The sequence below is a fragment of the Ruditapes philippinarum genome, unplaced genomic scaffold, assembly GCF_026571515.1.
Source record: "Ruditapes philippinarum isolate M1 unplaced genomic scaffold, ASM2657151v2 ctg14155_1_1_1_1, whole genome shotgun sequence".
Lineage (NCBI taxonomy): Eukaryota > Metazoa > Mollusca > Bivalvia > Venerida > Veneridae > Ruditapes > Ruditapes philippinarum.
Genome location: NW_026860425.1, coordinates 1 through 14,385, shown reverse-complemented (window position 1 = coordinate 14,385; position 14,385 = coordinate 1). Strand labels below are relative to the sequence as shown.

Genomic DNA, 14,385 nt, shown 5'->3' with positions numbered 1-14,385 from the left:
TTGGAAGGTCACCTATCGACAAAACAAAGGTTTATTAAATGATACATTTGTAAATAATCAAACGACCTCGTAACTTGTATTACAAGAATATAATGCTTCTAAGATTGACTGGGAAATTCCGGAAAAGGATGGAAGCAAACTTTAAAAGGTGAAAATTTTGCAATCTGTCTTAGTGAGAAACAAATGAGAACAAAGATCAACAAGGCAAAGGTAATATTCGAAGGCAAACATCATTTTATCTCTTTTTGTTAAAGAAATGTGTCAAAGTAGAAAAACAGATGTTTAATTTGCCAATATTCATTTTATTCTGTATATACATTAGCCATCAGAGTGTAAGAGAAATCCACTGAAAGTTGAAGATGACTCAAAAATGTCTGACAAATACTGACAAAACAAGGAAATCTTATCACCACGCTGGAGTTGTAATGTTATCGTTGCACTTCTAGAGTCTGTACTATCTTGCGGATTTTTGATAATTTTTGCCATGGTGTGACCGTTCTTTGAAATATGACAATCAATTGTAGATCCAGCAGAACTGATTAACGAAGCCATGAAAACATAAACACCTGGATAAGAGCATGTAAAGTCGCCAGTCTCATTGTTGTAGGAAGACCCTTCTTCAAATATTTTACTGGTAAATGCTATTGTAGTACATGAAGTATAAGGTAATTTAAAATCAAATAGAACGTACGGTTTTTTACACGCCATTGACTCTTTTTGTTCTAAGTATTGCAAAGCCCCAACATAAACCGGGTGAGAGTACGAAAATGACGAGAGCTTTCCTGAAAATATTTATTGTTGTTATCATTTGTGTACGTGTATTATAATACACAATTCTGAAGAGAAACAAAACTGTTTTATTTTCTACAAGAATGATTGTTTTTCTTAAAACTATGCCAAATTTTGAAGAAATAATGTGTATAGATTTCGTTTTTATATAATGTTAATAACACATTCTCTAAGAAATATTACTTCAACACATTTTAAAGCTTAAATCCATTGCAACTTACGAGGACAATTCATTTGATTGCATGCTGTTACGTCATGTTGAAGCCCGGTACAAAGTCTTCCTCCTGCAGATGGCATGGGATTGTTACAATCTCTAAAGTGAGACTTTATCCCACCTCCACAACTTGCTGTACATGCTGTCCAGGAGGTCCATGCGCTCCAACCACCATCGGTTACTATGTAACAAAGTTATTTTGAAGATTATACTTTGTTCTTGTCATCTAGCGAACTTATAAAATGAAACTTAATCTAGATTTGTATAATATTTAGAAGAGTTAGACCTGATTAAGTAATACCCTCTGCACAAGTTGATTCAGCTGGTTTTAAAATCGCCGTCCATCATTTCCGGAACTTCGTCGACAAGTATGTTTGCTATTTATACAGTGTCAGTCCGTCAGCAAGTATCTTGGAAAAAACTATTCGTTACTTATTATTTATTACCTTTTTAGTTCTTAAATCCTAAAGTTAAACCAGAAATTGTTTTATTTAAGATAGCTTTTCAAATAACATGACTTGAACCCGTATAAATATGTTATTCCTTAATATTAGTAATTCATTTTTGTTTAAATCGCTAATGAAGGAAATACGTGTATCATATTACCAAATCATTTTTGTTTAAATCGCTAATGAAGGAAATACGTGTATCATATTACCAGGACAAACTGCATCGACACATAGTCTATCATCCCTTGAATCACCATAACAATGGTCTCCAAAACGTGCAGGATAGGGATTTGAACATGTTCGGTCTCTACGTTGCATTCCAATACCGCATGTTGTACTGCAGCTTCCCCAACTACTCCATGTTGACCAGTGACCATGCACTAAAGAAACAAAGTTTGCTATTTAACGTGTTTCTGCAGGTGTAACACTATTTAAAAATAGCATTGAATATGACCCAAACTTGAATCAGTCTTTTAAGCAGAATTAAAACACATTTTAATCGTCGATAAAATAATCGTAAGTATAAGTTTTGGGTGACAAAGAGCGGACCATTTGGTTAACATTACCGAACGTTGTGTGTAACAGACTTTCAAAAGTGGGCAAGGGACGGTTACACACGACATAATGTCATATAAGGTTACGAAATCGTCAATAATTACCAAATATATCCAACAAATTATGTTTTGTAAACGCTTCAACACCATAATTATAAACACTTACATTTGTAGGAAGAAAACAACGCATTGTTTTTGCTATAATAATTTGGTTAATAATAAACTAAACTCATAAATTTACTGGTTTATGATTTCATATGATTTCTAAATAGATTGGTACCGCTACTTATCACGTTACTATTTTTTAGCTCAATTAAGTCGTCATCTCATGAAAGTTCTTCCAATCACAACCAATTTTAAATTTCTGGGGTGTTCTTAACTTATTTCCAGGTGTATATATAAAAAATTAAGAGTCTTGTTGTATTTTAGTTCTATCTTTTCGGCTTTCTAATAATTTGTTGGTTCCAGTATTCTCACTTAAATAGTGTATAATCACCCTAAGGATATCTTGTCTTCGTTTTAAATTTGTCTTTTTACGTCTTTTCTGTGAGACGCAGGCTTCAAAACCTCAGATCCCCTTTCAAATTCCATTTTATTTAGTCCGCCCATTGATTTTCGTTGTTTCTAAATTCAAAATGTTATCATTTCATGTCTAAATGTTAAATTGTCATAAGCCAGTGCTGGGGGGGGGGCGTGGGCGGTTACCTGCACTTTCCATTACCGTTCATGAATAGGCTAAATCAAAGCGAGCCCTCAAAATTTATAATTTCGTCGTTTTGGGCGTTATTTAGGGATTCTTTATTTCTCTCTTTTTGCTAATTTGATGATTTCAACAAATACTGGCATTTAGTAACTTATATATATATAACCTGGGCATGGCTGAAGAGTGCACATTTGAGTCTCGTCAGGGTGTCCTTGACAATTATGACCCCCTCCCGTAGGGACTGGCTCTGTACACGTCCTTTTACGCGACTGGTGTCCGTCTCCACAAGTTACGTCACAGCTAGACCAGGCATGCCATGAAGCCCACTGACCATCCTCTGTTTAATTATGTTTAAATTATAATTCAATGAAGTTGAAACTTTTTACCTATTTCAATTGAACGTATCAAGTGTTGCGAATGTTTCAACAATAATGTGTTCGTTTTCAAATTGTATACTTTTTCAAAACCTTTTAGAACAATAAGGTTATGGTTCCTTTTATAGCATTCGGCACGATATGGCCAGTTATGTGTTGACGTGCCGTAAAAATCCAAATAAACAAACAAATATATGGCTCCCATAAAGTCTCGACCTTCAAATGTATGAATAAATGAAATTACGAATAATAAAAAACATAAATGGATTTATATTGAAATTGTCGCGTTTCATTTAGGAATGTCCGAACAATTTATTTGGCTAATCAAATAATACCGTAGCTACATAATCCGCAAAATCGTCGACAAACTGATAAAGCTCTCTGTGTATCTGCACATATATTTGCAAATTGTTCAAGGGTGAGACAGTCTATGTTTTCTCTGTCTGAACACTCTTTAAGCGAATCTTGAAATTATAATCGAAACAAAAAGTTATAATAATATATTAATTACAAATAAAGTGGATATTTCGTAAAAATTCCTCCTTGACATATCGTAAAATAAAATACTTATGATTATCATATTTTTATGGTATTTTATGTCTGAACACATTTCTGCAAAATACTTAATAGATTTTAGTGTACATTGTTTATGACTCTCATCGCCGTCCGTTCGAGCCGCGCAAGAGTATACGAATTCTTTAATGTTTTAGCCTACGGAACGTCTTTGGTGCTTTTCAGGTGCCCGTTTGTGCCTGAAATAACGCACATAGAAACACTTGAGGTCTTCCCCCACCTCACTATATGACTTATACTGTGTTGGTGCGACGAAACACCCATTACAACAAACAACAAAAAGGCAAAATTGACAACGAATTGAAACCTCATTTTACTCGTGATGAGAAAGAAGACCTAGAAAGTATTACAATTTAAATTATCCTTCTCATATATTGTTTTGAACACGGTAACTCACATGTTTGTTGGCACAGATGTCTATTACAATGATTCTCTTTGCAGCACTGGGAACATGATGACGTAGGCAAAGACCGCCCTACCAGTGACCCTCCAATTGACATATTTCCTGTATTTGAAACAACTGATGTACAGTTCTGAAATATACATTCAAGTGAAAAAACTAAAATTTCAATACACGAATTAATCAGAAATACCATATAATTTTATTCAAGAAATAAATTAACCTTCAACGTTTGATATTAATAACACAAAGTTGATCATGAAATTATTTGTGAAATCTAAGGTATTCAACTAAATTATTAAAAACATCATCAGCCAGAACATCTTTTATTTATTGTAGCAGGGGGCATATAAATTAAGTCTGAAAGTTTGAAATATGTACACATATGAAAATTGTAAAGTCCACTTACTGTCTCAGATCGACATCCGAATGAATACAGTGTCCTGTTTCCTTGTGGTAGGAAGTCAGTAAAGCATATCTTAAATAAATCAAGCGGTAAATAGCAACGGAATTTAGTCTTATATAGAAAGTACTGTCGATTAGCAAGTATTGGTACATGGAACAATAGAATCCTAGTTTTGTTGCTGTATCAAAGGCAATGACATTACAATTTTTTAAAGTTACAACATGTATATAAAAGAGCATTTAATTTTATGTTTATAAGAAATCTACCTCATCAGCGTTGCACGTTTTTGTAGTCTTACATTCAGCAACTGTCTGGACACTGCTACAGGCAAAACACTCAGTTGCCGCTAAATGGAAATAAATTTATAATTACATAAAAAATCGACCACAACCAGCACACAAGTTTATACATATCATTAGTCTAAAATACTATTTTGAGAAATATTCAACCTATTAGAAATTTGTATTGACAAAACATCTTTTCTTGGTTTTGTATTGTTTTGAATTTCTGTTAGTTCTTGGCAGCTTACACTTTCATTTATAACAATTCTTTTGATGTATACACCAAAAGTATCATTTCAACAGTAGCGTCAATGAATATTGAATAATTGTAAAGCAATATTGTTAAGAATTAAGTGATCACATCTCCAAATCTGGCGTAATATATCATATTACATATTTGTACCAAAAGTATTGAGTTAGGTACAATTGAACTTACCAGATGTCGAAGTAACACCAAAAAGAATGATGCAGATTACTGAAAGAGAAAATTGAATGTTACAGTTAAAATGGCTAATAAAAGTATATTAGATAGTATGTAAAATACATAAATAAGACAACTTCATATTTTTTAATCATAACATTTATAAATATTATTAATTTTATTTACCAAAAGAGATCTGCATCGCTTCGTAATTTCTTGTACAATGTCATTCAATTTTAATGCGTCTTTGATAAGAGCCATTTAATGTACAATGTTTCCTAATTAGTAACAGAATGAGATAATAAATTATGTCATTACGGTCATTTACAATTAACATTTGAAATAAGTAGGTTATTACGTTTGATTATGGTAAAACGATTCAGTTGAATGATATCCGGATCGATTGTTTAAACATATTTTATTGTATGTATAGGTTATATGTTAAATACATAGTTTTAAAAAATTCATTTTCCAGCGAACGAGGTGAAGCGAGAAAATTAGTTTCTTCAAACTCTGTATGTAACCTTTAACCGACATACAGTTAGCCCGTCCATTCAAATTAAGTGCAGCACAATCCATTTAATCGGCTCATTTAACGTATTAATTTTAATTCATAAGAGTAACGGCACTTTATGGTAAATATTTCGGCAGAAGTTTAACAAAATAGGACGATTTTATTGACAGACATACTTTGGCGAATTGTAAAATATATACATAGTTAAAATTACATGAAGTTTCACAATTATGAACAATTGTATCATAAATTTGGGACCTTTCTGCTGAAAATGTGTCAGACTTAAATCGTATACATATATATGCACAGCGCGTTAACTTGAGTGCAGGTATTAGTTACCCGCACTCCAAAGCATGCCCATTGAGTGACTCATTTTTGCTGGAGTTTATGTATTGTGACTATGATACAAAAGAGAAAGAACATCAAAACACTCGGCAGTTTGATTAATACTCGGGTACAAATCAGATAGCCTCGTGAAACCTTCGGTGCTCTTTCTTTTACTTATACATAAATACATTTATGTAAATATACAAAAGAGTATAGCGAAGTTATAAGAACATTATCAAAGGGCCCGCCCTTTTTGTATATTTACATTAAAAGTATAATTGTGTATTGTTGTGATATTTTATGTTTGTGTATTCGGATCGTTCATTTGAAAATCTCTAATTACAATAGGCTGTACTAACAAGATCATCTGTAAGATAAACATAGACTGTAAACGTTGTATTTTCAACACTTAAAGTGCCGAAATTAATGATCCTGAAGGACCAGAAAAAATATAACAACACTGAATGCATAAGTAAGTGCTGTTACTTTATGGCATGTGGTAAGCATATTAAGATATATCTGATTTCTGTTGTCTAGACTTATGTACAAAAACAAATAAAACAATAACAAACAAACAAACAAAACATAAAAATAAAAACAAAAAGCGTTTCACTAAATAAATAAAAAAATCTTTTAAAACAAAAATCATGAAAAAATATGGCAGTTAGTCGATAAATATGTTCGGAATTTAAAAAGGAAGCCCAACACGTCAAAATTGAAAATATTGCAGGTCCGGTTTGATTGAGCCCGTTCATAGACAGTACTAGAACGTGCAAGTTAGCGTCCACTCACAAACTCTCAAATATCTTTTTGCAACATGTATATAAATAATATAATATATGCAAAAATTGCCCTTCGACATAACTTTGACATAATTCTAATAATTTCCACTTCCACGAAAATGTCTCTGTATGTCCCTGTACATTAATCGGTGACAAAAGTCGACATTGCAAATATAATCATTTCATTCCCCCAAACATTTATTAGAGTTTACATACTAGATTGTACAAATAAAACAAGAAACCTTTATTCTTGGGAAATTCATGATTGCCAAGTGTGTTCTTATTATCTCCCTTTGACTAGAAATATAAGATTATGTCATCATTTTACTAAAACCAACTGTAATGTTTGTAAAAGATACGGTAAATATGTTACTAAAATAAATAATAATGCAGTAGTAAACCAAAATTTCATTAGAATAAAAGATCTTAAATTAATAAATAACCTGCACTTTCAGCCAATAAAATAGTTCAATGTATGTTAACATGTTTTAGAAGTAATTTGCAAACAATTTACGTTTTAACAACAGTTATTAAACTTAAGCATACTCAGCATACTTCTTGCATTTCAAAGTACATATTTTGTTTATTGGTTAGTAAAGCTATTTAAAACAACGACAATTGTCCAAGATGAAACTCAACAAAATATTGTAGTTATCTATGATCACAAAATTAATTCTTTTACGACTTCTAAGACCAATTACAGATGGGGGTTTAGGGATCAACTCCGGTATACATTTTGCAATAAGGTGAATCTTTATTTTTCTCTCGGAAATCAAAAATGTGCAGAACAAAAACTTTCAAATATAAATTGATTATCAGTACTTGGCTGTCGTTTACAAATATTTTTATACGTTTGATTTTCGGATAAATCGTTTAAAATTCACTGCTCATCTTATTTCGAGAAAGTACATAATTAAAGTTTGTTATAGAAACATTTTAGTACATCAAAATGTAATTAATGTCCTCATAAATGGCGTCTGTTTTCCTTTCGGTGTATTATAAGTCTGGTTTAAGCCTTAATGTTTCCTTCATTTATAAATAGCATGTTGTTTATAAATGTTAGCATGCTACTGCTTGGATCGTCTTTTCATGTGATTTTATTATGCTTTAAAACAAAATTATTTACAACATAATCAAAATTAACAAATTCTTAGATATCACAGAAACAACCGGTTTATTTGAAACATGTATAATAAAGATATATCAAAATATTTATAGTTTATCATATTTTCAAACATCATGCTTTTTGGCTGAATAAAATTTATCATGAGTTACGAAAATGATGAGCATCGTTTTTGTCTTTTTTTTTCAAATTCAAAGAAAAATTCAAACCCAAAATGGAACATCCCACAGCATCTTTTTTACTCTGAAAGAGTTATAGAGAATATTGAATTTTATGATTATATTTTACAGGGTCGTCTTTAAAAGAACTTTCATTCTGTGCAATGATTTTTCAACAGCAGCAACACACGTTAACCCCCTCCCTCACACACACCGCTGAAAATGCGGCGGGGGTATGGTAACATACGAAAGCATTATATGGTATTGGTTCATTTTTTCTGGGGTTTATTTTTGAGACGAAAGGAACAGGGCACAAGAGAGGGAAAAAGCACTAAAATAGCATTTTTTGCTGATTTGTGATACAAAATATAATGAAATTGTAATACAATTGTTATTATATATGAAACTCTTTAGTTACTGATATAACACTGGCAATAAAATCGTCTCGGCCTGACGGCTTGGATATCTTTTTGAGCAGAAACATTCATCAACATTCATCGATGTCGCCCCAGCCAGTATTATCCTCGTAACAGACTCGTTTATGTTAAAGATCCTGTAACACATTTTATTATGGTTGTATATCATAAATATAATGCTCAAATGAAGATTTATCAATTATTGTAAGTTCCAAAAAGCATTATTTGTAAAAATATTACTGAATTTACATTTTCATGTTAATAAAGGGAGTTAATTAAAAATTTATTTTCTAAAAAGTTTAAGTCAATTCTTTCAATAAGAAAATAATGCATATATTTTGATGATAACATATAATGTGAAGAAAAAATTGCAGTATGAATTTTACATATTCTACGATGTTTGAAAAATGGTTTAGAATCAAAATTATATACATATATAAAATTACATTTAAGTGTGGTAACAAGCTAAATTACAGCATACAGGATCTTTAACTATTTCTTTTGATAACAATTTTAAAAGTAAAGATTGACAATAATAATAATGAAAAAGATGAAAATTGATAATCATTATACAAATGAAAATCATACATAAAAGGTACATACTAAAAATACATTTATTGTTTGTCTTGTAAAATAGCTTGCCTGAAAGAATTGCAAACTTATGTGAAATAAATTGACAATATTTACAAGGTACATTTAAATCTTTTTACATACAAACAACACATTTTTAATAAAGATGTGTTTTGTGATGCAAAAGAAATAGATATTCCATGAGTCTTTAACATGCAAACTATAGTGTATTCAAGGTACTTCGCAATGTCTTGAACAACCTTTTGTGCTATATGCTAGGTCTTTTTAGTCAATGTTATTTTTTTATATTTCCTGCTTATAGTGTTGGGGCGTCCGTGGCCGAGTGGTTAAAGTCGTTGACTTCAAACCACTTGTCCCTCACCGCTGTGGGTTCGAATCCCGACAGGAACTTTGGATTCTTTCATGTGAGGAAGCTATCCAGCTAACTTACGGAACGTCGGTGGTTCTACTCAGGTGCCCGTTCGTGCCTGAAATAATGCACGGAAGCGCACCTGAGGCCTTCCTCTTCTAGTAAAGCATGAACGTCGCGATATGACCTATACTGTGTCGATGTGACGTAAAACCCAAAACAAACAAACAAACAAACTTATAGTTTTACATCTGTTCAGTAACATCATTGCTTTAGAAAATGTAATTATAAATAATTTGCAGTTTTGATCAAAATATCCTGGAAATTGGCCAGGAAGGTTGCTTTCATGGTTTTTGAGATCAAGTTTGAATATGGGTCATCTCCGGTCAAAAAATAGGTCACATGACCTAAGAATAGATTAATCTTGTTAACACTCTAGTGGCTGCAGTTTTAATACCAAATATTCTGGAAATTGGGATTGTTTTGATGATTCTTTGGCCAAGTTCGGATATGGGTCCTCTCCGGTCACAGTACATAGGTAACCAGATAATGGACGTTAAATTAAGAATGAAGTACCATTTAGTCTCTTCCATGCCTTTTTTATATGTTTTATATGAAAATGTGTCCCCTAAACAAAATGAAAAATGGCGCAAATTATTTTATAAAATTTAAAGTGAAATTTGCATGACGAATACATGTTAAGTACATGAAATATTTATGTCAATTTGAGTACAAGCCAATTAACACTTTAGAAGTACGATTCAGTAACTGGTTAGTCATGACATGTACATGTATATTATGTTAATGTTTGACAGTTATATGTTTTTCTTACTTTTTATTATTATCTACATTTGAAGTTCTGATAAATGGTTTAGTTTTCTTTTTTTGAAATATTTTTTAGTACCGAGCTAAAAGTATCAAATCTTAAAGTTTTAAATATAAAAGTAAACAGATACTGGTAATATATATTCAACTTAAATGTTCAAAGTCATTTTAATTTGATATTTTTATGTCTAAGTGTTCAGATACATTGATATTACATATGGAATATGAAAAGCTATTTGTATCATTTCTTTTATCACGAAATGTCACAAAAAATCTTCATGTCTTGATGTAACATTTTTATTATTCTGCTGAAGCAGTTTGTATATGTCCCTTATAAATGGTTATTCTTTTAACGAAGTAGATCATATTGTAATCAAGCAATATAGTATGATACGACAAAACAAAGGTATATTAAATGATTCTTTTGTAAATAATCAGGGCACCTCGTAATTTATTACTAGTATTAAATGTTTCTAAGCAGTGGGAATATCCGGAAAAAGGTTGAACAACCGAATCAAAATTTAAACGGTAAAATTGTGCACCCGGCCTTTGTGGAAAAAATGAGAACAAAGAACAACATGGAAAGGGCAATGTTCAAAGGCAAAACTCATTTTATTTCTTTTTTATTATACATTAAATATATGAGTCATAGAAGAAAAACAAATGTTTGATTGGCTAATATTCATTTTATACATGTATATACATTAGCTATCAGATTGTAAGAGAAATCCACTGAAGGTTGAAGATGACTCTAAAATTTCAGAAAAATGCTGACAAAACAAGGAAATCTTATCACCACGTTGGAGATGTAATGTTATCGTTGCACTTATAGAGTCTTTACTATCTGACGAATATTTGATAATTTTTGCCATGGCGTGATTGTTCTTTGTAATATCACAATTAATTTTTGATCCAGCAGAACTGATTAACGAAGCCATGAAAACATAAACACCTGGATAAGAGCACGTAAAGTCGCCAGTCGTACTGTTGTAAGAAGACCCTTCTTCAAATATTTTAGTGTCAAAAGCAACGGTGGAACAGGTATATATTGATCCAAAAGAAAAGATATGACATAACTTTTCTTTGTAGCGAAAAATCTCAGTCATTACAGGATGAGAGTACGAAAATGACGACAGCTTTCCTGAAAACATATATTGTTATAATCATTGTTGTACATGTATAATACTACACAATTCTAAATAAAAAAGAGAAAAATAACTGATTTATTTTCTACATCTGATTTTTCTTCTTAAAATGATGTCAATTTTTTTAGAAAGTAATGTGTAAAGAAAATCGTTGTTTTATTATGTTATTAACAAATTCTCTAAGAAATATTGCTACTACACATTTAAAAGCTTAAATCCATTGCGACTTACGAGGACAATTCTTCTGATTACATGATGTTACTTCATGTTGAAGTCCAGTACAAAGTCTTCCTCCTACAGATGGCATAGGATTGTTACAATCTCTATAGTGAGACTTTATCCCACTTCCGCAACTTGCTGTACATGCTGTCCATGATGTCCACGTGCTCCAACCACCGTCGGTTACTATGTAACAAAGTTACAGTTATATGTTTATTTTTTAAGATAATACTTTGTTCTTGTCGCCTAGTGAACTTCTAAAATGAAATTTATCTAGATTGTGTATAATACTTTAGACGCGATAGTCCTTTAATATCTTCGGCACAAGTTAATTCAGCTGATTTTAAAATCGCCACCCATCATTTACTAGTTTTTTTTCTATTCATACATTGACAGTCCGTCAGCAAGTATCTTAAAATGATGCCAATTTTTTAATAAAATTATGTGTAAAGGAAATCGTTGTTTTATTATCTTAATAATACATTCTCTAAGAAATATTTCTACTACACATTTAAAAGCTTAAATCCATTGGAACTTACGAGGACAATTATTCTGATTGCATGCTGTTACTTCATGTTGAAGTCCAGTACAATGTTTTCCTCCTGCAGATGGCATAGGATTGATACAATCCCTATAGTGAGACTTTATCCCACCTCCACAACTTGCTGTACATGCTGTCCATGATGTCCACGTGCTCCAACCACCGTCGGTTACTATGTGACAAAGTTATAGTAAATTCTAATATGTTTAATTTTGGAGATTATACTTTGTACTTGTCGCCTAGTGAGCTTCCTAAAATGATACTTAATCTAGGGTGTGTATGATACTTTAGACGCGATAGTCCTTTTATACCTTCGGCACAAGTTGATTTAGCTGATTTTAAAATCGCCAACCATCATTTCTGGAAATTCTTTGACTAGTTTTTTTTCTATTCATACATTGACAGTCCGTCAGCAAGTATTTTAAAATGGTACTTAATACCTTCGAGTTTAACTATAATTTGTTTAACTTTACATAGTTTGTCAAATAGCATGTAATGCGTAACAATATATTACTCCTATATATTAGTAATTGTTTTGTTTCAATCGCTAATGAAGGAAAGACATGTATCATATTACCGGGACAAACTGCATCGACACATAGTCTATCATCTCTTGAATCACCATAACAATGATCTCCAAAACGTGCAGGATAGGGATTTGAACATGTTCGGTCTCTACGTTGCATTCCAATACCGCATGTTGTACTGCAGCTCCCCCAGCCACTCCATGTTGACCAGTGACCATGAACTAAAGATATAAAGTATGATATTTTACGTGTTTCTGTAGCTGTAACACTATTTCAAAATTTCATTGAATATGACCAAAAAATGAATAAGTCTTTTTAGCAGAATTCAAAAAAAAAATATAATTGTTGATAAAACAATCGTAAATCTTAGTTCTGGGTGACAAAACACGGGCCATTTTGGTTAACAGTACCGAACGTTGTGTGTTAAGACGTTCTGTACAGTCAATGAATTAATGAAGAGATGTGTGGTTCTTTTAGCGGAAAACTGTCTTTATAAGCGAGGACTTTTTTTTTTCAGACAACAAAGTTTAAGGTTCATTTGTAATTTTAATCGAGGAAAAGCATGGGAGTCCATTGTAACATTTATCTAAATCAATGTCAAAATCAAACTTGGACACTAACTTAAGACGTTTTTGTCAAATATGTGTGTTTATGAATAATGAAAAGATAACAGTTCCTATAATTATGTATCATATACTCATAGTTAACAATCGTTGCTTATATAACCTGGACATGGCTGAAGAGTGCACCTCTGAATTTCGTCAGAGTGTCCTTGACAATAATTACCCCCTCCCGCGGGGGCTGGCTCTGTACACGTTCTTTTACGCGACTGGTGACCGTCTCCACAGGTAACGTCACAGCTAGTCCAGGCAAGCCATGAAGCCCACTGACCATCCACTGTTTAAATACAGGGCTGGGAATCAGAACTGCGTCGTATCATACTTTATTTTCAACTGCGTCTTATCATTTCGTACACATCATTTTTTTGAAACAAAAAAAACAAAAAACAAAAACAACAACAACAAAAAACAAAAAACTTCTGCTTTAAATGAAATTTAGTGAATGATGCAAAATTACATTTTGAAGCTTATGGGTATAATCTGAAACGAGTATAATATTGATTGAATTAAATAACAATGGATAAGGCAAAATGAATTACGTCATATCCACAAAACTTCTGGCTCGCTTCGAGTTTCAAGTTCGATATAACTTCTGTTTTACCAAATAGTTCAGCTAGTAACATGTACCAAATTAATGAAACGGAAAATTGTGGAGTTCGTTAATACATAAATCTGGTTTTCAGTGATTTCCAACAAAAAGAGTAATACACCAATATATATATTTTTATTCAAAGATGGCGGTGTTTGTTTACAAATTGTAGGATACGACGTAGTTTTGATTCCCAACTCAGAAATAATGACTCAATAAAGAATTATCAGTTATTTAGTTATTTCAATTGAAAGTATCGTTCCGACAATATAGTTCATTTTCTAATTGTATAGATAAAAAAACTTGAATAGTTTAAGAACAATCAAGTTGCAGTGTCCATGAAAATTCGACCTTGTATTTTATGAAAAAAGGAATCATACAAAAATTTAAAAATGGATTAAAATTTAAATTTTTGTTTTTTGTGGGAAAGTAAAAAACCTTATTTGCTTAAAAAATTACTAGTTAAATAATCCCCAAAAATGTCGACAAAAATGA

The 14,385-nt window shown here is 31.7% G+C and overlaps 2 protein-coding genes across 2 annotated transcripts; both read right to left on the bottom strand.

The window, feature by feature from the left end:
* Positions 1 to 295: 295 nt before the first annotated feature.
* Positions 296 to 5,447, bottom strand: LOC132760017 (thrombospondin-2-like). Its single transcript, XM_060751903.1, has 10 exons — positions 5,351 to 5,447; positions 5,180 to 5,218; positions 4,729 to 4,808; positions 4,466 to 4,534; positions 4,054 to 4,189; positions 3,419 to 3,547; positions 2,876 to 3,046; positions 1,662 to 1,832; positions 1,011 to 1,184; positions 296 to 782 (listed from the first exon to the last, which is right to left on the bottom strand). Exons 1-10 carry the CDS (start codon positions 5,364 to 5,366, stop codon positions 319 to 321), a joined length of 1,449 nt encoding a protein of 482 aa, XP_060607886.1. The 5' UTR covers positions 5,367 to 5,447; the 3' UTR covers positions 296 to 318.
* Positions 5,448 to 10,844: 5,397 nt separating this feature from the next.
* On the bottom strand, positions 10,845 to 13,699 carry LOC132760019 (semaphorin-5A-like). The gene is made up of 5 exons (XM_060751904.1): positions 13,408 to 13,699; positions 12,732 to 12,902; positions 12,153 to 12,326; positions 11,626 to 11,799; positions 10,845 to 11,390 (listed from the first exon to the last, which is right to left on the bottom strand). Exons 2-5 carry the CDS (start codon positions 12,838 to 12,840, stop codon positions 10,954 to 10,956), a joined length of 894 nt encoding a protein of 297 aa, XP_060607887.1. The 5' UTR covers positions 12,841 to 12,902; positions 13,408 to 13,699; the 3' UTR covers positions 10,845 to 10,953.
* Positions 13,700 to 14,385: the final 686 nt, after the last annotated feature.

Excerpts from the sequence above, each read along its gene's own strand:
- LOC132760017 (XM_060751903.1), bottom strand. Across the intron at positions 3,548-4,053 it reads ACATCTGTGCCAACAAACAT|ATTCGCTTAAAGAGTGTTCA; the intron begins GTGAGTTACCGT and ends TATAATTTCAAG. Across the intron at positions 3,047-3,418 it reads TTGCGGATTATGTAGCTACG|AGGATGGTCAGTGGGCTTCA; the intron begins GTATTATTTGAT and ends ATAATTAAACAG.
- LOC132760019 (XM_060751904.1), bottom strand. The coding sequence starts at position 12,840 with ATGCAACGTAGAGACCGAACATGTTCAAATCCCTATCCTGCACGTTTT. Across the intron at positions 12,327-12,731 it reads TGTCGATGCAGTTTGTCCCG|TAACCGACGGTGGTTGGAGC; the intron begins GTAATATGATAC and ends TTTGTCACATAG. Across the intron at positions 11,391-11,625 it reads TAATCAGAAGAATTGTCCTC|GAAAGCTGTCGTCATTTTCG; the intron begins GTAAGTCGCAAT and ends ATATGTTTTCAG.